General features: G+C 42.2%; 1 protein-coding gene and 1 long non-coding RNA gene across 4 annotated transcripts in view; one reads left to right on the top strand and one right to left on the bottom strand.

Moving 5' to 3' along the window:
- The window catches only part of LOC128339823 (cyclic nucleotide-binding domain-containing protein 2-like), a 37,141-nt gene that overhangs the window by 11,557 nt on the left and 864 nt on the right, over nucleotides 1-24,720 (bottom strand). Inside the window, exons 1-11 of one of the 3 annotated variants that reach the window (XM_053284271.1) lie at nucleotides 19,763-19,855; nucleotides 16,972-17,118; nucleotides 12,461-12,538; nucleotides 11,411-11,574; nucleotides 10,392-10,548; nucleotides 8,941-9,092; nucleotides 8,592-8,730; nucleotides 5,957-6,074; nucleotides 3,731-3,899; nucleotides 2,732-2,846; nucleotides 2,382-2,465 (exon numbers count right to left, since the gene is read on the bottom strand). In XM_053284271.1, the coding sequence (XP_053140246.1) occupies nucleotides 2,382-2,465; nucleotides 2,732-2,846; nucleotides 3,731-3,899; nucleotides 5,957-6,074; nucleotides 8,592-8,730; nucleotides 8,941-9,092; nucleotides 10,392-10,548; nucleotides 11,411-11,574; nucleotides 12,461-12,538; nucleotides 16,972-17,118; nucleotides 19,763-19,804 (1,365 nt within the window). In that variant the 5' untranslated portion in view covers nucleotides 19,805-19,855. Of the gene's footprint in view, nucleotides 1-2,381; nucleotides 2,466-2,731; nucleotides 2,847-3,730; nucleotides 3,900-5,956; nucleotides 6,075-8,591; nucleotides 8,731-8,940; nucleotides 9,093-10,391; nucleotides 10,549-11,410; nucleotides 11,575-12,460; nucleotides 12,539-16,971; nucleotides 17,119-19,762; nucleotides 19,856-24,720 lie in introns of those variants that run through there. The other 2 variants (XM_053284272.1, XM_053284273.1) reach the window with 2 other exon arrangements.
- On the top strand, nucleotides 3,408-10,625 carry LOC128339830 (uncharacterized). The gene is made up of 4 exons (XR_008313243.1): nucleotides 3,408-3,696; nucleotides 3,813-3,910; nucleotides 10,043-10,191; nucleotides 10,312-10,625. It is a non-coding gene; the product is annotated as an uncharacterized LOC128339830 (long non-coding RNA).

The raw sequence follows: 24,720 nt of genomic DNA, 5'->3' as shown, positions 1-24,720 counted from the left end.
AAGAGGATTTGGGGGCCCCCAGGGGGTGTGGAGGCCCTGGACCTCCACCTGGAAGTCCAGAGGGAAGAGCGTCTCTGCTCAAGTACTACAGATAAGAAGTCTGAAAAAAGCCTCAAACTGAAAACCTGAGCACTGAGCAGATCCTGTGCTACAATGGCTGCTCTTGGACACATATGCAGAGAGGCTTTCCTTTCATCTAGACAGACAAAATAGCTAGCCCTGAACAAAAGTGAGCTGCCCTTTTGACTGTCTGTGGGGCCCAAACATTTGCCATAATAAGAGCACTCAATAATGATGGTAAAGGTAAAGTGTGCCGTCGAGTCAATGTCGACTCCTGGTGACCACAGCAGCCATGAGATTGTCTTTGGTAGAATACAGGAGGGGTTTACCATTGCCATCTCCTGCACAGTATGAGATGATGCTTTTCAGCATCTTCCTATATTGTTGCTACCCAATATAGGTGTTTCCCATAATCTGGGAAACATTCCAGTGGGGATTCAAACCGGCAACCTCTGGCTTGCTAATCAAGTCATTTCCCAGCTGCACCATTAGTTAGCTACAATAATGACTGTAGAGAGTATTAACTCTTCCTAGAAGCTATTTTCATGATCTGTGCACTGGTAATTAATTAACACTATTTTTGTAGCTGTGTGAAGAAATGTTGTCTGGATACAACAACATACATCCATTCAAATGAAGATATGGACAGTGTTCTTATGATGAAGGAAGTTAGTCAGAGACGCAGTCAGAGAAGATTCAGAGCAGTGTGTGATCCTAAAAACTGTGTGACAGCAGAAATTATGGTCAAAGGACCGGGAAGTGATTGTGTGTGAGAGAGAATTGAGTTGGGTGCCATGCTGAGCACCATACATTAGATACTATCTGGTAGAGTGGCTATTATAGAGGGCCCAGTAGATATTATAAATGCTTATCTGAGGGATAGCAGCATGCCTTCCTGTCTTAAGGAGGCAATTATTTGTCCTCTTCTGAAGAAGCCTGCCTTGGATCCCTATCTCCAACCTTCCATGGTTGGGCAAGCTAATTGAGCGGGTGGTGGCTCCCCAGAGCCAAATAATCTTGGAGGAAAATGATCATCTAGACCCATTTCAAACTGGTTTGTGGGTGGGCAATAGGGTGGAGACTGCCTTGGTTGGCCTGATGGATGATCTCAAAACTGGGAATTGATGGAGTATGACTCTGTTGGTCCTTTTGGACCACTTGGCAGCTTTTGACACTATTGACCATAGTATCCTGGATCGTCTGATAGAGTTCAGAGTGGGAGGCACTGCTTTGCAGTCATTCCGCTCCTCTTGGGCAGATTCCAGATGGTGTTGCTGTGAAGCAGTTCTCTTCAAAATGAGAACATTTGTCCAGAGTCCCACAGGGCTCCATGCTGTCTCCAATGCTTTTTAACATCTACAAGAAACCATTGGGAGAGAACATCAGGAGATTTGGTGCAGGGTGTTATCAGAATGCTGATGACACCCAAATATATTTTCCCATATCAGCTTTATCAGGAAAAGGTATAACCTCCCTAAATGCCTGGAGGTGGTATGGGCTGAGATGGAATCCAAATAAGTACTTATTGTGTCGGGTTGAAACCCTGGAGACAATTTCAGTCTGCCAGTTCTGGTTTACACTCCCCCAAAAGGAACACGTACACAGTCTGGGAGTACTTCTGGATCCAAACCTCTCTCTACTGTATCAGGTTGAGGCAGTGGCCAGGAGTGCTTTCTATAACCTTTGGCTGATATGCCAGCTGTGTAACCTCAAAACAGTAGTGCATATGCTGGTAACCTCCAGACTTGACTACTGAAATGCACTCTATGTGGGTCTGCCCTTGTACATAGTCTAGAAACTGCAATTGGTGCAAAATGCAGCAGCCAGGGTGGTCTCTGGGTCATCTCAAAGAGACCATATTACTCTTATATTAAAAGAACTACTGTACACTGGCTACCAGTACATTTCCAGGCAAAAATACTGGTTATCACCTGTAAACTCCTAAACAGATTAGGCCCAGGGTATTTAAGAGAACATCTTCTTTGCTATGAGCTACACAGCCCATTGAGGTGATCCGGAGAGGTAATCTGTAGTTGCCAGAAGCTCATCTGGTTGCTACTCAGGGACGGTTCTTCTCTGCTGCTGCCCAGAGACATGAGTTGGGGCAGAGTACAAATATACTAACTAAATAAAAGTAGATCTAAGACTGCCAATGTTGGCTTGGTACAACCATGATTCCCCCTTACACACAATCATTTCCTGGTCCTCCAAAGAGGATTTCTGTCACCACAAGTGCAGTTTTTGGGTGCATGCAGGGCTGTGGATCTTAGCTGGCTGCTCCTCAGACTTTCTTGATCATTAGTACATGGCCATGGTCTTACCAAAGGCTGGAGGCATTTCTGATCCTGGCATGCATTATCTTCTTTTTTTAGATGAGTTTCAATGTAGTTCATATCTACCCCTTTCTGTAAGAAAATATACATGAAAATGCATATTTAAATGACTTGCACATAACTGATAATTATTCATCTGTATTTCAAATAGGTCAACAAAAGTTGTGGTGGAGGCAACAAGAGGCAACATGGCCAATGAGACATTTTTATTGCAGACTTAATCTCAAGTTAATAAATAATTCATCACCAACCAAAACAATAAATAGTGCACAGATAGGCTTACAATGTAAAAAAATATTACAATTGTACAACATACAGATTAAGCAATGACGGCTTACAAAATATTGTCCTGGCCTGAGTGAATCAATGCAGAAAAGCGCACAGCTATGAGACAATGTTCCTGTCTGGCACTGCTTCCTTATAATAGGTTCCTCAGATGAGCAGGAAAACATTCTGGAAGAGGACATATGACACATATACAAGTCATTGGTAGTTTTACAAGAAGTATAGATCCTAACAAGAATAGAACAAAGCTTTTGGGATGAAAGCCGGTCCCTTTAGTGGAAGTGTATCCGCCGCACCTGGTCCTAGAAAGGCACGACGTTGCCAAGGAGACCCAACTTCTCATGTAGGTTGGTTGTATTCCTGCCCAACAGGTATCATGTATTCTTTCAGCTTCCCTTACCCTTAAAAGCTGTATCTCCTTTTCATCTTTCCCCTCCACAGGTAAGTATTGTCTGAAATCTAATGGAAATCTCTCCCATTTACTTATTTGGGAGAGTTAGGACTCCTCCACTCCCAAAGAGCTGGAGAGACCAGAAACAGCTTGTGAAAAGGAAAACATTTGCCCTAGTTTTTAAAAGGCTGAGTGGCCAGCAGCTGGGGACTCTTGTTAGCTTCACTTCATGCATACTGTCCCTCACCCTCCAACATTATAGCACAGCTGCAAGGGTAAGCAATTGCCTGCCACCTCTAGGATAAGAGCATGGAAGGAAATGAGGTGAGGATGGGCCTCTGACCAATCAATCACCTTTCTCATTGCTCAGATCATGTGATGCTCCTTCTCAGATCCTTAGACTGGATTCTCATCTTCGTCATCATCCACCAGAAATTCCTTACCTTCAGCACTCTCTGTGGCCTTGCTCCCTCTGTCTTTCTGTCTAATTATTTCCCATTATATATCCACACCCATGACCTTTGCTTCTCCAGTTTTCTGATCCATAGCTCCCTCAAATTCTTTTTGCTCTCTTAAATGGGCTCTGCCTCCTAGAACCTAGTGGTTCACTACATCTTGTGCTTTAAGGTACTCTTCTTCTCCACTGGAATATTTTACCTACTTGTTTTTCATAATGCTTTTTTCTTCTCTACTCTCCTTTGTACCACTGACTATTATCTGCATTTCTTGGATTTCCTTCGCAGAACAGAATCTGTCAGAGGCGTTTCTCTGGATAATTTCAGGATTGCTTACATCAGGAGGAGAGTGGTGAAATGCCAGGAAAGTACTCCCTGTTACAAAGGTAGGAACAGAATTATGTGTGCTTGATATCTCATTCCTGTTAATCCCAGCATCTTTAACAAACATATAAATATTAACAAAGGTAATCCAATGCAGATAGTTCATTAGCTTCTAGGAAAATAAGAACAAATCAAACAAGAACTAACTTCCTCAGATCCAGTTATGTATACTGTATAAAATTTATTTGGGTAAGTGAAATCCTAAACCTGAATGTAGACTGTTATTTGCTAATTTGTTAATTGCAGGCATCTTATTGGATCTTATTAGCTAGATATTAAGAACAAGAGCATTTGGTGAATATTAAGATGTGAAAGTATAAACACTGTAATATTATGTTAATGTATATTGTAAATTGATCTATTTAGAACATCTTTAAGATGGGAAAATCAAATCAAGTGAGATTGTGAGGACACAATAGATCAGTTTCCTCAATTCTGGAACAAGACGATTCCACTTGAAAATGTTTGGTAGGCAGTTTGGGCTATAGTTTGGGCTAGATTTTTATTGAATACAGACTTTTAATGCCTATAATAAGTAAGGTTACAATCCCATGTAAACTAACCTGGGTGCATAGTTTGGGTCTACCAAAATCAATACAATATAACCCTATAGCATCCATAGCATTCAGAAGTGCTTTTACCCCTGGACTTTTACCCCTATCCAGGGCCTCCACAGCACCTGGGGGCCACCAAATCCTCTTTAGTTTGTACTAGTTGGAGTGTTCACCTGGCGGAGCATGATGATGCTTAATTTGTGGTGGTGGGGGGCTCCAAAGGCTTATAGGTCCAGGCTCCAAAATTACCTAGGTGCACCTCTGATAGCATTATTCAGTCATGGTATCACTAGATGTGATGTACATGACTTGCTGTGCAGTCCTAAGTATGTTTACTCAGAAGTAAGTTCTACCTAGTTCAATATGACTCTATTCCTGTGTAAATGACTTGAGGACTGCAGGTTAAATCTCATTAAAACCAAAATCTTATACAGACGTTATACACTCTCAGATGAGAGTGTACACAGATACTATTATTCACATGTTATGCTGTACACAGGTACAGCATAACATGTGTACCACTCTATCCACTTTTATAATAGGAACATAGGAAGCTGCCTTATACTGTCAGACCATTGGTATTGTCTACATAGACTAGCAAGGGCTTCTCCAGGGTTGCAGGCAGGAATCTTTTTAAACCCTATCTTGGAGATGCCAGGGAGGAAACTTGGAACCTTCTGCATGTAAGCATGAAGGTGCTATTTCCAGAGCGGTGGCATCCCTTAAAGGGAATATCTTAGAGTGCTCACACATGTAGTCTCCCATTCAAATTCAGAATGCTCACCTCTGGAGAAATTTGTCTGTGGTTGCCACCAACTCGTTTGGTGGCTACTCGGGGATAGGCCTTCTCCATTGCTGCCCCTGGACTTTGAAATAAGAGCCTGTCTGTTGAAATAAAAGCCTCCCCGTCTCTGGCAATTTTTAAAAAGGCACCGAAGACACATGTGGCTGTTGCTGGTGTCTTTCTTATGTTTCTCTTTTAGATTGTGAGCCCTTTAGGGACAAGGAGACATTGTATGTATGTATGTATGTATGTATATGTAAACTGCTTTGGGAACTTTTGTTGAAAAGCAGTATATAAATATTTGTCGTATTTGTAAGTAAACAAACAAACAAACAAATGCAAACCAGGATGGACTCTGCTTAGCAAAGGGGACAATTCATGCTTGCTACCACAAGACCAGCTCTCCTCCCATAAATCTCATTCATGAACACAGGTACAGTTATTTACACAAAAAAGGTACCTGTGTATAGACATTTGTTCATCTGTAGAACATAATGTCTGAATATGGCTCAAAGGGAGCAAGTTGGTCCTGAACAACATGTCATTGCTTTCAGTGGCCAAGCCATGACTGACTTTAACTGGATAGAGGCCTTTGACTTCAAGAGTTGTTTTACTAACCCAAATTATCCATCAGTTCTTTTCTTAATATTCTTGGGGTTTTTGACAGAATTATAGATATAGAATAATAGTTAAAATGCTACGTGACTTACCATCTTGGGATATGTTTCTGAATACCTTCCTCCCAGGCAATACCTTTTGTTGTTTACTCCACTTGAGATAAGTGGGACACTGACTCAAATCCAGAAGTCGCAGCACATTACACCTGCCCTGGAAATTGTTCAGCAGAAAGAATCTTTTAAAGAAGCCATTTTCCTCTAACTCTTTTACTGTAGCAGGCCTGATTGCACTCTGCAAAATGTATTCGTTTCTTCCATCTCTCTCTTTTAAAATATTACATTTCTATGTGGTAGCCCAGTGAGCATGCATTTGCATTTACGATGTACAGCATTTCAGTACACACACATGCAACTCCTCCAAATGACTCTTCAATGCACACGTGCAAGGACATCCACGGTAATAATTCTGGAGTGGGGAGGGATGAAATCCAGTGGTGATGGGTAAATTTTGGAATTAGTGGGGCAATAGTTGGGTTGCACATGCACGATGTGGCTTTTACATCATTTCCACACATAGCATGCACCACTTCAACATATCTGTACATTTTTCTTGGACTTGCATATAGTTTTGGACACCACCCAAGGAATCAATTATAGATAACTTTATCCCACTTCAGGATCATATCTACTAAGTCACTAGCTGAATTGGCTTTACCTGGAACGCTGCAGACAGGAAAGTACCTCTGTGCATATGCAGAATGAATTTCCCAAACTTCTGAATAACCATGCCAGGTATCCCTCACCCCACTGCAGGGATCATATTTATCAAAACACAGAGTTGCCTATACTGTAGGGGGGTGAGGGTGAAATATACACATACAAAGTCTATAAATAGACATCAAAATGTTGTATACAGGTTGTGGCTCAATCCATTCTAATCTAGCAACTATTGCTAGTGCTGTCGCTAAGGGGTGTGACTTCAACAGGGCTGGTGAGATAACTGTTAGAGAGGAAAAAGGAGACAGCTGGGAGTTATCTAGGGCTTCCAGGTCCAGATGGTGAAAAAAGTCAATATCCGTCTCCAAAAAAATCTCCACTTTGCATAAAACTTGCATATGTTTATTGATATTTGTGAGATAGATAGATCTCTCCAATCTTTGTGGTAAATTCAGAATTCTGGGAGCAGGGGATACTCCCTTTTCTCATAGACACCCATGAACATATGTCTGCCATGACAGCTCATCTATCCAATGACACTAACAACTCAAATGACTTTGCTTGTATTTTTTCTGGCGTTCAGTATGTCAGTTCTGGTAGTAAGCCAAAAGGTTAGAAATCTTGATAGGCCTGTAAGAATCTGCACAGGTGGCAATTCCAGTTCGACATATTATTATTTATTTACACAGTCAGGCAGGTGTTATTGACTGGTTTGTTTTATCCAGACATCGAGTCCTTCCCAAGGACCTGGGATGCCAGAATTTTATTGTCAATGTTGTTGCTGTTATTGCAGAATATAAGCTGTTCCCAGTAAAGTTGTTTTTTGTAATTGGCTGATGGTGATTTCTGTGGCCCCTATGGTGTTGAGAAGCTCTTCAAGGTCTCTTGGAACTGCACCCAGGGCGCCAATTACCACTGGGATTATGTTGGTCTTTTTCTGCCACAGCCTTTCAATTTCAATTTGTAGATCTTTGTATTTTGTTGTTTTCTCTATTTCTTTTTCTTCTATTTTGCTATCCCCTGGTATTGCTATGTCGATTATTTTGACTTGTTTTTCTTTCTTCTCGACTACAGTTATATCTGGTGTATTGTGTGGCAGATGTTTGTCTGTTTGTAGTCGGAAGTTCCATAATATTTTTGCATCTTCGTTTTCTACAACTTTTTCAATTTTATGGTCCCACCAATCTTTGGCTAAAGGTAGCTTGTATTTTTTGCAGATGTTCCAGTGTATCATCCCTGCTACCTTGTCATGCCTTTGTTTTTAGTCAGTCTGTGCAATCTTTTTACAACAGCTGATTAGGTGGTCCACTGTTGATGATGATGATGATGATGATGATGATGATTTCAATTTCATATGACATAGCCATACATGTAAACTATATTGAAGTAAGGCTGTGTCCCAACACCTAGACAGCCTGGCATTTAAGCACTTTCATCTTAAATTATGATTGCTTAGTCATTTAAATGTTAATCATTGAGATAGTAAGATAACACTTCTAGAGCTGTTCTGGCAATACCTAAACTCTTATTCATTTCCATTGTTTTCTGAAACGGTTCAGTATCTCAAAGACTGAATCTGTTCGACTTCAGTTTTTGAGTCATTAATTCATTATGTGCCTGGCAGGGATCCAATCTCTAATGATAAAAATACATTAATATTTTGTCAGTTACCATTTATTTATGTATTAGCCATGTTTAAGTATGTGTTAACATTTGCCTGCTGAGATATATAGAATTCTAGTATCTTACAACTCTATATTATCTATATTATACAAAGATTCATGATTTTTCTTTTGTTAAATAAGCAATATTCACTTGCTGTCTTCTGCTACAACTTCAATTTACACATAATGGTAGAAGGCTACTTCCAAATTTCCAGCATTCAAAATCTGTAACAGTTTTTCAGCTGAGCAAAAGGGCTCACAGATCATGCAAAACTATAGGCTAACAAAGGAAATGTTAATTGTAATACAACTTGAAAGAAACATAAAAATCCTTGATAGGCCCTTACTTTAACTATAAAGATGATGTTCTTGGTTTTGCTGGTATCACTAACTACTACCTGGCTGTGATGGTACTGCTCTGTCTTGCAATGGCCAGCCAGTGTCATCAGGGATTCATCTGATAAGCTAGAAAGTAGGTCCAGTGATCTGAAAAGGGAATGGGGAAAAACTGATACCCCTTTTCCTGAAAAGATTAAGCCTGTGGGGTCAGATTCTTGAGTTGCTGTAGGGTTCATGAAACCATTCCTGCATCCCCCCCACCACCCCCATTTGGTTAGTGTTAACACTGTCTCATGGACATGTCTGTTCCAAGTACCCATGTATGCCTTCCTCACCCTTCCCAAATTCTGTACTCACCTAAAAAACTGGAATCTATATTCAAATTCCTTCTGGAGTTCCAAATCCAGTTTATTGCTCAAGAAGTCTTTCTTGTCAACCACCAGCAGCTCTGTCTCCTCCATACATACAACAGTGGCATTTCTCCTGAGACCCTTCAGTAAAGCAATTTCCTAAGTTGGGTGAAGAAACAAGCACAGCAGAAGATGCTGGGGAGGTTTCTTAAAGTTGTTTGCTAGTTAGCTAGGTTTTCCTTAATTTCTATCTTGCTTATAAAAAAAATCTACAACTAAAGCCAGAATATGCCCAGTTGTGCCGCCACCACTAAAGACCTACTCAAAATGGTTTAAAGGGGTCTTTAGGAAATCCTGGAGTGGACACCTTAACAATTAATGTTTTCACTTTTCTGTTTTTTGTTGTAAACCGCCCAGAGATGTACATTTAGGGCGGTATAAAATTTTTAAATAAATAAAATTTAATATAAAATAAATTACAGCAGTGAAATCTCTCCTTAGCTGTCCCATGCAAGGACCTGCCAACCATAATTACTTTAATCTTTTCTAAATTCAGCTTTAATAATCTCACCCATTTCAGTCTGCATTCAAATACTAGCTCATATCCCAACTAATGGGCACACTAGGAAGATGTGTCCATGCTACAGAGAGCTTTCTTAGCTGTACAGTGGGAGGCGAGGGGTTTGCTGATCTTCTCTGCCTCCAGAAATGCCCTCTACTACCTGAAATATGTCTCTGAGGGTCATGCAGCCCTCGAGGACATATTTTTGGGTGATTAAAGGGCACTTATAGAGGCAGAGGAGATTGCCAACATTCTCTCCCTCCCCACAGTGCATGCAGGCACTGCAGTACTGGGGAAGCCCTCCGCAGTGTAGACACATCTTCCTGGCATGCCCATGCTATGTTAGTCAGGATGTCAGCCACTATGTAGAAATGGGTGAGAAAGAAAGATACTTGTATGATATAAATGTTGAACAGAAAGGGAAATAAAATGGAATCCATAGGCATCTGATGGAAGAGATCCCAAGAGGACAACGGCCCTTGGAATCTTCTTGCCAGAATGAATAGTAGAACTCTAATCATTCTCACCATTGCCTGCCATGTCTTAGGTCACATACAGCAACTCTTCAATGGATCTAGCAGTAAACCAGCAATATACAATTCTCCCAAGAGAGGGAAATACACGACTAATGTCAAAAATTGGCTGAAACAACTAACAACCCAGCATTTAGAGCCAAATGTCTCAAATCCAGGACAGGTGTGTGTAAGTAATATACTGTAAATGTGTTTGTGGTGTAGAGGGACAGAGGAAAAACAAGGACTGGTTGGTTAGTTAGGAAGAGGAACATAATATTTGTGCCATTTTGTCTTAGTACAGGTTCACCACATTATCTAATCTACCCCTCTATGGATCTCCTGGGGGAACATGTTGCAGTGAATGGTAGATTGAGTTATTACCCCAAAACTGGCTCCTTTTTTCAAAAGAATGGGCTCCTGATCCAGAAGAGCACTGCTACCATCTTCATCCTGTGTCACAGAAATTGTCCCAGAAAAAACAAAGTAGAAGCTGTTTCCTCTCTGACCTTTTCGAACCACAACCCGACTCTTGCCAAACCTGAGATGGCAAAGGAAAGAAGAGAGTCTCCAACTATTTTTTAAAATTAAAATAAATAAAACAAATGGTTCACAACATGGATGGGAAATGTGTCATCAATGGAGAGTGAAACCTTGATGTTCTTCACCACTTTTTTTTTAAAGGGTGGTCCAGTAATGGGACTGTATAGTCCCTACTCAATACATTTTAGAAATGGAAAAGTGCACAGAATGATGAGGGCAGGTTAAATTGTTTCTCACTAATTGCATCCTATTAAAAATCAGCACATTTTATGGGGTGAAAAATCATAGGATGCCTATGATACTTGCTCAACAATATCCCATTGAGCAATCACAACAGCAGTCTATGATAAGGAGCATTGCATCCCAGGTACAACTGAGTATGCTTTGGGTGCTTAGAAGAGGGACAAATCACATCAGGAATGAAACCTGAAGGGAAGATATGGGGATTGTGCATTGTAAATTGAGTAAGAAATGTGCTCTGACTATACAAAAAAACCTAACTGTACAAAGAGGTTCTTAGTAAATTTTATCAATCTTCTGGCTGAAGAGTGGTTTTATTTTGGAGTTTAGGCATTGAGAATTAATTGAGGCTTCTAACAAGGGTTTCGAATAAAAGATAGTGGCCAAGTTTCACATGAGCATGTTAGAACCAGGAGATATATCGTGCACTGGTATATTGCTAGTACCTTAGTGTGTTAGGACTCTATGGAAAAGTAGTACCTAACCTGATCAAACCACTAAATCCAACACAAAAGTATTTACACAGCAGGAGTGCTATCCATCTGGTTCAAAGACAGTATCCAAGATTTCCCTTTATCTGAGTAATTTGGACTACCAAAGGTTCCAGTTCCTTTTCTCACCTCTCATAACGCACCACCTTAGCCAGCATGAGCTGCATGGAATTGCTGTAATGCCGGAAGCTGAGCATGCCTCTCATCACATGCCGGAGAAACAGAACATCTTCTGCGGAGCGCTCCTCCGGTCTTTGTAAGACTATTGTTGTTGCTCTCTCTGGAAATGTGAACTGGCAAGACAGGGATGGGATTAGATCAGGAAATGGAGCAAAGAACAGGCTTCAGGCAGACAAGAAACCGAATGCAGTTGGAAAGAGTTGCAGAACCTACTTGACCAGAGGGGACAGTAGGATAAAATAGATGTCTACCCCAAAGAAGCCTCTTTCAAGCTACTGTAAACTTTTAAAAAACAATGTCTGACTTCAGCTTAAAAAAGGATCTCAAAATGAAAGCAAATGAAGGCTGTCCAGCTTATGTGACCATACAAAAACCAGAACTTAGAAAGTTATGTTACTTTACACTATGCATATGGCATGAAGCAGGTATTCTGATTTCAATATATGCACAAAACTACAAACATTTTTTATTCACTCAGTCAGCTTCCAAGCACTGGTTCTGGGACAACAATGCCACTCTTGATTCAGAATAAAAGTTTCATGTATAGAGGACATGGAGAACCAAGGCCTCAGATAATCTTTCCATCGGCTTCAGGTAGATATTAAATATTTTTATTATTATTTTTTTACATTTTATATCCCTGCTGTTCCTCCAAGGAGCCCAGAGCAGTGTACTACATGCTTAAGTTTCTCCTCAGACAACCCTGTGAAGTAGGTTAGGCTGAGAGAGAAGTGACTGGCCCAGAGTCACCCAGCAAGTATCATTGCTGAATGAGGATTTGAACTCGGGTCTCCCCGGTCCTAGTCCAGCACTCTAACCACTACACCATGCTGGCTCATAATGGTGGAGATGGCACTGAATCTGGGGAATCCCAGTTCCCATGGTGGCATAGGTGTAATTTTCCATCACCACCGCCACCAGTTGACGATTCAACACACAAGGCTGGATTCCAGAGACTATAGCAAGAATGGCTATATGATATTATCTGTTGCTCCTCACCTCAGTGGGACATTTGAAGTTGGTCTTATCAAAGGCATCAACCAAACCATTTGATTGTTGGACTAAGCCCTCTTTTTCCTGGAGACAAACAGGAAGAATAAGCAAGGGGATAAAGGAGGAGCCTGATGGCTTTGTTAGAAACACTGACATACAGGTGAAACTCAGAAAATTAGAATATCGTGCAAAAGTCCATTAATTTCAGTAATGCAAATTAAAAGGTGAAACTGATATATGAGACAGACGCATTACATGCAAAGCGAGATAAGTCAAGCCTTAATTTGTTATAATTGTGATGATCATGACGTACAGCTCATGAAAACCCCAAATCCACAATCTCAGAAAATTAGAATATTACATGGAACCAAGAAGACAAGGATTGAAGAATAGAACAATATTGGACCTCTGAAAAGTATACAGTGTACTGTGCTTGATTGGCCAGCAAACTCGCCTGACCTGACCCCATAGAGAATCTATGGGGCATTGCCAAGAGAAGGATGAGAGACATGAGACCAAACAATGCAGAATTGCTGAAGGCCGCTAATGAAGCATCCTGGTCTTCCATAATACCTCATCAGTGCCACAGGCTGATAGCATCCATGCCACGCCGCATTGAGGCAGTAATTGCTGCAAAAGGGGCCCAAACCAAGTACTGAATACATATGCATGCTTATACTTTTCAGAGGTCCGATATTGTTCTACTTACAATCCTTGTCTTCTTGGTTCCATGTAATATTCTAATTTTCTGAGATTGTGGATTTGGGGTTTTCATGAGCTGTACGCCATGATCATCACAATTATAACAAATTAAGGCTTGACTTATCTCGCTTTGCATGTAATGCGTCTGTCTCATATATCAGTTTCACCTTTTAATTTGCATTACTGAAATTAATGGACTTTTGCACGATATTCTAATTTTCCGAGTTTCACCTGTATTTTCAAATGACTTTAAATGCCTGTCTTGCCCTCTCAGACTCTTTGCACCTTCCTGTTCTTTAGTAAGCACTGCTGTTCCTTCTGTCTGTTATTGCAACAAGAATGCAGCAGTTATAAATGCTTAAGGATAAAGTAGCCTGGCCTGCCAACCTACATATTTGGGGGTGTGGGTGTGGGTGGGGACCTCACTCACACATGTTCAGTTTCTCCTAGGATTGTATGACTTCAGAATGCAGGAGGTAGATTGCATGTCTGAATGCTCCCTTATGTCAAAAACTCCTTGTGCATGCACACAACACATATATAAACCCATAAACACACAAACACACACACAACTAGCATGTCAGTGAGTACCCAGAATGTTGGGGGCAATATGCTAAATCATTGTAAACCGCTTAGAGAGCTCCGGCTATAGAGCGGTATATAAATGTAAGTGCTATTGCTATTGCTAAGACACGGCATGACCACTTCACTTAGAATGTTGTTGAAAATTGGCAATATTTGTAGAAGGTAGTTTGTTGACCCATTCTTAGTAAATGAAAACTGACAGACCTATCTGAGAACTAAGCATATTACATAGTTTAGCCCTGTGTGCTGATTTTTTTTCTGGCTTAAATAGTAGCTATGAAGGGTGGGGACCTGTTGAGGACTGAGACTCTGGTGAGGGTGGAAGCATTAGTTCAACCCTTTCCTTCTGCTGCAGTCCCAGTTCAGAATGGACCCCTGCCCTATTTCCCCAGGAGAGAAGCTCCCATTGATGCTAATAAGAGCTTTCTTCCTGGAGGGAAATAGTAATCAAGGATACTGCATATTTTACACACAGGCACCATCTTCAAGCTCAAGTCCCAAACAACTAGAAACTGTTTCAGCCACAGGAAGCATGGCAATTTCTTTGTCCCTCTCACACCTCAGACCAAAACAGATTGAGAGTTCAGAATTTCCCACCCTTTAAGGTAAAGTAAAACACTGAGCACCTCCAACACCATGATTCCAAAGATGCACACAATATTCCTGTCTCAGGGGATAGGAATAGCTTTTATGTCAAACAGCTCCACTCTTATCAAATTAATCCACTACCTCAGGATGTCCTCAAACATCCCCTATGCAAGCAAATCCAGGTCTTTTGATCTGAACCCTAAATTACTAATCCAGGAGTAGTTAGCACCTCCTAAAAATCGTTCACCTCCTAAAAATGTCTCCCATACACCACAAGATTGGTCTTACCTATAACTAGAGTTAGTTTTAGGCAGAAAGATGGACAAACAAAGATTTTTGTGAAGCTCTGATTTTCTCTGTGTAGCTGTGACTTTCAATTTCCCTTGTTATCCAGTTTCACCCCCTGAAAAAAGAAACTCAGCTCAGAATATTTAGGGAAGGTGTTTCTTTTTGGGCTCACACTATTTTTTGTCTTTCCCTTTTCTGGTCTTATCTTGGCTCTCTTTATCCTGTGTTAAGCTATATACAGGGGTGGATTAATGGATAGGAAAAATAGGCACTTGCCTACGGCGGCAAAATTTGAGGGGCCGGCAAATTTTGCCACCCCTCTCTGGCGGTGGCGGCAGCAGCACAGCAGCTGTGCGAAAGGGGGAAGTTCCCCCTTTTACCTTTTAAAAAATGACGCTGAGTGATGGGATGGGGGTGGTGAGAGCGCCTTCCTGCCTCCCAAATGACCATACGGGCCAGTCTGCAGCCCATTTGGGGCCTTTCTCCGCATACATGCGTGCACAGAGAGGCCCAAAACAGGCTACAGACTGGCCCGTGCAGTCATTTGAGAAGCAGGAGGGGAGCTAGAAGAAGCTCTTGCTGCCCCCATCCTTCCATGAGGCAACATTTTTTTTAAGGTAAAAGGGGGGACATTCTCCACGCAGCTGCTGCTGCCACCCCCACCCCCCAGAAAAGAGCAGCAAATCCTTGGCTGCCTATGGGTGGCAAAAAGCCCCTGGCTATATACCTGCTGCCCATTTGTATTGCATGAAGCTGTGGGTGTGGGAAGAGCATTTTATTCCTATTCTAAGCATGCATGGAACTATGTTCTACTTGTGTGAAAACCTCTGTGCAGAAGCTAAAAGACAGGCTGCCATCCTGCCTGTGTTTGCCGCAAGCATCTGAAGCAACAGATGTGAATTTCCCTGTTTCTCTCTCTGTTCCATCTCTGTCCTTGTAACCACAATTTTACTGTGCATGTATGTGTGTGTGTTGGTGTTACTCACCCGTTACCCACTTTAGGAGTTCTGTTTTATAGTTCCTAACCCCTTAAATGCCTTTTAACTCTCTGTTGGTAAATTACATATCATTATCTTGATTTTATGCTGAGATCATGGCCTGCAATTTAATGATTTGCTATTAAGTCCCCACTCCCCTGGATGAAACTGATCTCCTCTCCTTTATAGGTCAAATAAAACTACTTGAATTATTAAAAGCAGCAACTTGTGAATCCCTCAGTCCATTCTGATGCACAAGTAACTTATTCCAAACTAAGTAAGCTATTCCAAAGGTCTCTATGCGTGTAGGAAAACACACTGGGTAACACAGGGGAGATCCAGATCAGAATTACAGCCAGGAGAAATGGTTACAAAACCCCTTCTACCAGAGGCGTAACTAGGGAAAACGGCGCCCGGGGCAAGCACTGAAATGGTGCCCCCCCGCCGCCCCCCCTGCCCCCCAACATACTACATTATACTTAGGTTTTTCCTCACAAGTGCCCGCTGCTGCCGCAAAGCCAGGCCACTGACTGGCCGCCAGGCGCCAGCAAAGCAAGGGGGGCGCGGGCGGCGCGGAAGGGACCGCTCGTGGGGGAGGGGGCGCTGACGCGCTCCCTTGACTGCTGCAGTGCTGCTGCACTGAGCAGGAAACATTTGTATTAACAAAAAATTTTAAAAAAATTTTTTGGTCATGGCGGCGCCCCCCATGTGACCAGAAAAGATGGCGCCCGGGGCACGTGCCCCCCCTGCCCCCCCTATAGTTACGCCTCTGCCTTCTACCTATGCTGCAGTCCCAGGCCTGAGCCCCTGCAGCTGCTATTGAAGTCTGAAAAAACAAGCACACACAGGGCCAAACGATAGGTTTAATATAATATGCAGGTTTTTTAAAAAAACTAATAATACTTATTGAACATTTTTCTCATTGACAACATATTTAGTTCTCACATCATCAGCCACCCACCCTCTCACTCTCCTCCCACTCCCATCATAACATGCAGTTTTGTCCTGAGTGTACATCCGGATGAGAACTTTCTGTTTAGTGTATTAGAGTCAAACCACACGTCTGGGAAGGAGTCCCTACAAACGAAGGCGTAAAATTGCATGGGCTCACTCATGCAGATGCCACTCCTGCTAGGCATGCAGAGGGCACTCCCCAGGTTTCCACACATTAAGAATGTGGACTGGAAAGGACTAGTGTTGGGCTGAAGATGGACACAGGAACTGGAGACCCTGAGATCTGGGACATTTGTGTTTGCACTCCCCATTCTCATTTAGGCCAGAAACATTCTAAAGACATTTGCCTTGTCATCATGCATGACATGAACCTTGATTTAGTGTTGATTGACATTAACGGACTCCTACTCATCTTGAACTAACCTTTGGCTTGGAGGACAAATGCCTGTGACCAGTGCAAAAACTGGTATCACCCCAGATTTGTGTGTTCTGGGCCTTTTCCGTAATCCTGATCATTTGCCTTATGATACTTCGAAGCAACATTACTTTCCGCACTGCTCTATAGAACTTCTGAAAAGTAAAAGACTAGGGATGAATATGATGAAACCGGAAAGAAAAATGATATTATGACAGCTCATTCAGTTCTGGTCTATCCTCGGGCCTTCTGGGGGATTTACAAATGTTTGCTTTTTAGTCCTGGGAATGCTTAACTGAAAGTAGATTCAGGACAGAGTAAGTCAAAAGGAAGTACCTTTTCACATAATACATAATGAACTTGTGGAATTTATTATTATTATTATTATTAACATTTATATCCCACTCTTCCTCCAAGGAGCCCAGAGCGGTGTAATACATACTTTAGTTTCTCTTTCACAACAACCCTGTGAGGTAGGTTAGGCTGAGAGAGAAGTGACTGGCCCAGAGTCACCCAGCTAATATCATGGCTGAATGGGGATTTGAACTCGGGTCTCCCCGGTCCTAGTCCAGCACTCTAGCTACTATGACACTGGCTTAGACGGTTTTAAAGTGGGACTAAACAAATTAATAAACAATAGGTCTATCAATAGTTCTTAGCCATCTTGACTAATAACCTCCAAGATCAGAAGAGAACTGGTCTATAATCATCAGATCAGCCTCTTAATACCAGTTGTGGGGCCAGTGGAGGGGGGGGGAACCAACAGGGGAGGATTGTTTCCTTCAGTCCCTGATTGTGGACCTCTAGGAAGGGTATAGCTGACTATTGGTGGAAAGAGGATGCTGCGCTAGATGGACAATTAGAGTGGGTTCTCACAATTGCAGGAATCATGGTTAAATGCTGGTTACCCACATTGTGTCCTTAGGGGACACAATGTTAAGTATACATTGTGTAGAAAGGGAGGGCATTGTGTTATGCAAGTAAGCTCTCTGTTGATGAATGCTAGGCACTCCATTCCAACCATTGCTACTACTGGCCAAACACTCATAAGTGTTTGGGCATGTTTGTGTGGACTCTTTCTAACTTTTGCTAACTGCTGTTCCAAAGGGCTGGTTTCCTAATGCAATCCTCTCGGTCCTAGTATATATGACTAAGAATAAATACAAGAACAACCCTGCTGGATCAGGCCCAAGGCCTATCTAGTCCAACATCCTGTTTCACACACTGGCCCACCAGATGCTTCTGAAAAGTCCACAGGCAAGAGGTGAGGGCATGCCCCACTCCTGCTGCTGCTCCCCTGCAACTGGTATTTAAAGGCATCTTGCCTCTCTGAGGCTGGTCTATAACCATAAGACTAATAGCCATGCATAGACCTGTCCTCCATGAATTTGTCTAAGCCCCTTTTAAAGCCACCCAAGCTAGTGGCTATCACCATATCCCATGGCAGAGAATTCCATAGTATTCTGTGTGGAAAAGAACTTCCTTTTGTGGGTCCTAAATCTCCTGCCAATCAGTTTCATGGGATGACTCCTAGTGTTGTGACTAGGTCTGAGGGCTGTTGACTAGTGGCCAATGGAAGGTTCCTTCCCAAGGCAAATAGCAGTTGTGGAAGATGGGGAGAATGGATCCAGATCAGGACCATGACAGGGGCAAAAGGTTAAATCTTCCCTCTCCCACCATACAGTCTAGTCTGGATCAAGTTCTTTTGTGGCTGCTATTTACTTCAGAAAGTTATGTGCATCATCTCTAATGATACATTTAACATAGCGTATAGTTTGGCCACAGCATCTTGTACTACTAAAACTAAAGCAGCCCACTCTGCCCAGCAAAGTTCTGCCAGTATATCTCCTCCCCCAGCCATTTTCACAAAAGCTGGGCAGTCTTGCCATCCTCCATATATTCTATGGGCATATCTGTAGTCCTACTACCTTTTTATTGAAAATTCCTATGCAGAAAAATTTCACATCTTCACTCTCTTTATTTTTATTTATTTATTTATTTGATTTATATACCGCCCTTCCAAAATGGCTCTTTCCCCCGCAAAAACCCTCTTCCAGAGGTTGCTGCAATATTTGACCATGAACTCTAGCTGGGAGCATAGCCCAAAATTTAATCCTTCATTATCTCAATTAGTCAAATTATTCTCAAATTAATACAAAATAAATCTGACAGCTCAAGGTATTTTAAGAACTCAGAAACTCAAGTCTTAGTTCTAGGATAAAATGGTACCAGCTGAGCAGTGAATTCACACTAGTGTCTTATAACCTCAGTAACAGGGAAATAGGCAAGAAAACAATAAGAATTCATAAGGGTGGCGGAGATAAGCATGCTCAGGCGTCTGTAAATTGCCTGATTCATTCATATCTTTTGTATTCAAAAATCTGAGCTTTACTTAGGGTTAGTATCAGCCATGGCAAAAGCGAACAAGACAAAACTACATTTGAAAAGGTTAAACAAGCTCATGGGAAGAAGGGGTTTTGTCTACCTAGCAATTCCTAAAAACGGGAATTTCTCACAATGGCAGGGAAGGCCCACACATGCTGGCAGAACTTACAGACACAGAATTTAATTTTCTATTTGTTGTATCAGACCAGCTCACACAATATACCTATTACTGATTCCTCCACCATAGAAGGCGATGTAGACAGATCACTGTTCCCCTTCAGTTACTCTTATTCAGCCATTAGTAGATGAAAGAACAGGTTAATATAACATAGTCAAAGTGCTTTATGAATTTGAAATGAGGTGTGCAAACCCAAAAGATCACTAAGGTGTTTGTGAGGGAACGCATCAGCTTACGTAAGTTGCTCTGCAGCCGTTGAGATATCTGTCTAGATCCATATTTAACAGCAAGCCTTCTTCTTTTCACTGCTCAGCTTGTATTGACTGACTCCTCCCGAAAGTGCTGGAGCTCTCTCCTCAAAGTGAATTTATATCTAGTACATATGCTTCAGTGCATTCACAAATCACATATGTTTGCACTGTTGCTCCTGGTACATTATGGTCACTGGCCAACAAGTTCAGAAACTTATTAAATCACCTTTTAGCCCATGATCAATCAGCAGGCTGTACTAACATGAAACAATGGGACAATGCTGGGTCATTTGCCAAAACTTCCCAGCAACAGCAAAAATGTTTTATTTGTATGTATGCTGCAATCAATATACGTTCTGTCTGCATTTGAAGATTGGTTTGAGTAAATCATTTTTGCTTGTAAACTTTCTCTGGGTGTGAATAGCAATTTGGTGCATGTTTACTTCAAAATCTCCTAGCTTCCATAGAGCTTAAAGGTAAAGGTAAAGTTGTGCCCTTGAATTGGTGTTGACTCCTGGCGCCCACAGAGCCCTGTGGTTTTCTTTTGGTAGAATACAGGAGGGGTTTACCATTGCTTCCTCCCTCACAGTATGAGATGATGCCTTTCAGCACCTCCCTATATCACTCCTGCCCGATATAGTACCAGAGGGGATTCAAACCAGCAACCTTCTGCTTGTTAGTCAAGCATTTCCCCGCTGCACCACTTACAGTGACTCCATAGAGCTTACTCCCAAGTAAATGTGCAGAGACTGCAACCTAAATCTCATAGTCATAAGAACATAAGAACAGCCCTGCTGGATCAGGCCCAATGCCCATCTAGTCCAGCATCCTGTTTCACATAGTGGCCCACCAGATGCCGCTGGAAGCCACAGACAGGAGTTGAGGGCCTGCCCTCTCTCCTGCCATTACTCCCCTGCAACTGGTACTCAGAGGCACCTTGCCCTTGAGGCTGGTTATGTCTTGCAAGATGGCCCTGCTTCCAGGATCTGAACCTAACTACTTTTTTCTTAAGACTACTTGATAAGTTACGTTTGATACTCAGAATGACATATATATTATATTATATATTCAGATATATACTCAGATATACAGTATCAAATGGAATTATATATTCAGATAATACAAATGGAAAATTAAATTCTGTGTCTATAAGTGAATTTACATACAATATACAAGCATGGCAGGATTTCTGAAAAATGCTTCAGTATCTAAATGATACAAAATGATTTTAATTGTTAATTGATTTGATGTTTTAAATTATTTTAATTGTAAACTCCCCAGAGATACAGGTTTTGGGTGGTATAGATAGATAGATAGACAGATATCTTTATTTCACCGAGCAATACGGCGGTATAGAAATATTTTAAACAAATAAACAAACAAACAAATAATAAATTGCAACATCTGCTTGTAAAATACATAAAAATGAGACTGACCATTTCCTTCTTGCTGGAGACATGTATTTTGTGTGCAAAAGCCACATACAAGGGCACCATTAATAAATGATGCTATTTGTGTGTATTTTGTTCTCAGAAATTTGTCACAATACAGATCATATCATATAAAGTAATGGTTAGGGCCACATGCACCTTGCAATAGTCTCAAACATTTCTAGTAAAATTGATTTAGACCCATTTTTATTCAGGTTCTAAGCTTGCTGTCTCACAGTCTGATCTTATACGAATTTACTTTGAAGAATGTCTCCTTGGGACTTACTGTCTAGAAAGTATATTTAAGATTGTTGTCTTCCAAATTGCAGCCTAAAGTCTAAAATGTAGAGGATGAAGAGTTTTATTTAGGAAATGTAAACCCCATAATGATAGGATTGTTTCTATCATGCAGAAACTGCTACTGCTTAGAATTAAAGCCATAAATTAGCAAGTGCACTAATGATATGCAGTAGACCTATCCAACTATAAACATTGGCCCATTCTATTACCTCTATCCAAAGAGCACTAGTTTTCACTTTCTTTTGAAAGGAAGATAGGAATTCAAATTACGTGAGGAGAATGCTGTCATTAGCCTGCAAATTATCCCACAATGATATAATTTGCAGTTACACATTCATTTCATCATATCCCCTTGAGAGGATTAACCAGGTAATCTAGTTCTAAATGATTATAATGACCAAATAAGGAAAATAATCTTTGGTTCAGTGCAATTTATCCCACAAGTACATTTCAGTAAACTTTATCCCACAACAAAGGAAAATACCCTTAATAATTCTGCTAAAATCTGGGCATATACCCAAGAGGAGGGGTGGTTCCCATGTAGACATGCTAATTGCAGAGATGTAAATCTGTAGAATAGTAGTGTGCACAGAACCGTGGAGGTGCGGTTCGACGTCAGGGTGGTGGTTCTTTAAGGGAGGCGGAGGGTGCACTTACCCCCCCCTTCCCCCGCCAGTGCTCGGTTTTTTGCAAAGTTTTGGGGGTGGTAGTGTACCTCCCTTCCTGCTGCCCCTGCCCCCGTTCCTGGCTGGAAGTACTGTCTGTGTGTGCGTCCAGCACACGACGTTGCGCATGATGTGCACCAGGCGCACGCACAGACGGTACTTTCGGCCGCTTCTGGCGAGAAACGGGGGCAGGAGTGGCAGGGAGGTATGCTGCAACCCAAAAATGTTGCAGAACAATGAGCGCTGGTGGGGGAAATGCGGTGTGTGTGTGTGTGTGTGTGTGTGTGTGTGTGTGTGTGTGTGTGTAAGTGACCCTCCCACGGCCTTAAAGAACCACCCCCCTCCGGCATCGAACCTTCAAGCCGGCGCCATGTTCGAACCAGTTCAGAGGCCTCTACAATGGCCTCCGGACTGGTTCGTGCACATCCCTACTGTAGAATTGGCTGTTCTCAGCCAATGGGATTATTGTCCCTTTGATGGCAAGTATTAATTATGACACCTGTTCTAAACATACTAAGACAAAACTCAAATTATAGAGACTCAAGGACCAACCCTGGTCAATGGGGTCCTCCGTAGATGGTGGAGAGTCACTGCACCATCACCACCATAAGGCTATGGGCGCAGAAGTGGTCTCAGGGATCAGCAAGTGCCCAACAATACTGACCTGACATCAGCCCTGGGTCTTCTACATCCTTATAATACTTGTGCCATGTATTTGTAACTGCCAAGCGATATTACTGGCAAACACAGCCACATTTGGATTGTGTGCTTGCTTGCTGCATGAACTTCCTCACACAACCCATAATCTGTGGAATTCGATGCCACAAGAGGTGCTGATGGCCATTAGACTTAGGTGTTCTGAACATGGGATTAGTGAAATTCATGAAGTATCAGTAGCTATTTGTCATGATGGCTATATGGAACCTCCCTGTTGCAGAAGAGCAATGGCAAGAGAGAGGATGTGCCGTCACCACCGTCAGTTCTGGGGCTTTCCAGAGGCATCTGGGTGACCTCTGCAGGAAACAGAATTCTGAATTTGAGGAGCCTTTGCTCTGGTCCAGCAGGCTTTACACACATGGCTTTTAATTCAAATCCACTCCGGATTGGACCATGCCAGTCCACATATTAGTGGTATTTACCTCGTACAGACATGCCTCTGTTTCCCCCCGAAGCGAGGCTGGGCATTCTGGCTTAGCCCGAAGTATGACCGGCTTTAAAAAATCCTGTATTTCCTGTGGCTTTTGAAGAAAACCTGACGTTTTCCTTTGATGTGCAGTGGGGCCATTGCCGACAATTCGGCTTACTCACACTTTTGTGTGTGTTTTTAAAAAATGTCTTCTGGGTGGATTTCTATAAATCCACGCAGGTGCCAGCAAAGGAGAGTTTGACAGCTCAGTCTGGTGTGTTATTTGAGTGATTTGCAATTGCAAGTGCTGGGGGCAGGGGTGGTGCTGAGGGGTTGTGGCAGATTGATGCAATTCTATGGAGTCCAGAAGGGGAGTTAAACGCAAGCACAAGCAAAATGTGTGTCTTCAAAGTTTGGTCACCATAGCAACACAGCTTCCATATGCAGATGTTTGGAAGCTTAACAATGGAGACTGCAGGTTGGAGTTAAGTTCTGTTGCTTTGACTTGTCACTTTTGCAGACATCCGCCTGGCTGTCTAAGAAAAAGTAATACTGAAGGGAGGCGTCTCGTGCCTCCTCCTAGGATGTGATTGGTTGGAGGGGAAAAAATTGAAACAAAACTGGGAATGCACATAAGACAAAGATCATAGGGAGTGCAGGAGCAGCTGACAGCTATGTGGACTGTCATTATAATCCCCTGAAGTAAACATGCAAATCTGCTGCGAAGCAGATTCGCTCTTCAGATACCCCGAGGCATAAAGCCATGTGTAAAAAACTTCCAGGGCCCTTCTTGTGTGCTCATGAAGCCTGAGACAACCAGCAAAGAGACAGAAATCAATATTCTGAATCCCACCAAGCAGATTTGGTACCAGACAGACCCGACCCAGACCAGCCCATTTCTTTCGATCCCCATGTTTCTTCCTGAAGTTTTTCACACCCGGCTTTTAGTTTGCATCTCCTCTGGAATGGAGGTGTGCATTCACATATTGGCCAAGTCCACCCCATTAAAGTGTAGTCCCATTCATATCGGGTTGAAGAAAACCCACTATTTGCATGGGGGGGGGCAACTTCAAAGTTGCAGTAAAGCTTTGCAGAAACTCCACGGTAAAGCCTGCTATCTGAGAAAGCACCTGCTGGAGCTTTCCCACACAGGGCTTCCAGCTCTGTATCCGATGAGGGAAGCCACTTCAAATGAAACTCGCAGCATTAGGGAAGCAGCCCCTCCCCTCTCTACGGCGAGAGTTTTCTTTTGTGTCCGTTCACACACAGCTCACTTCTGTGTTTTCCTTGCAGCCAATGGCTGCCTAGAGGAAGTGGGATGCTACCCTCCCTTTCACCCAAGGGTTTAGTAATTAAAGAACTCTCTGTGATCTGGCTCTGTTGTAGTACACACACGCAAGCACACATGCTTCTGCTTAATTG

This window comes from Hemicordylus capensis, chromosome 1 (genome assembly GCF_027244095.1).
Source record: "Hemicordylus capensis ecotype Gifberg chromosome 1, rHemCap1.1.pri, whole genome shotgun sequence".
NCBI classification, from domain to species: Eukaryota; Metazoa; Chordata; class Lepidosauria; order Squamata; family Cordylidae; genus Hemicordylus; species Hemicordylus capensis.
Note: the sequence above shows the minus strand (reverse complement) of the source record. Positions and strands in the feature narration are given on the sequence as shown.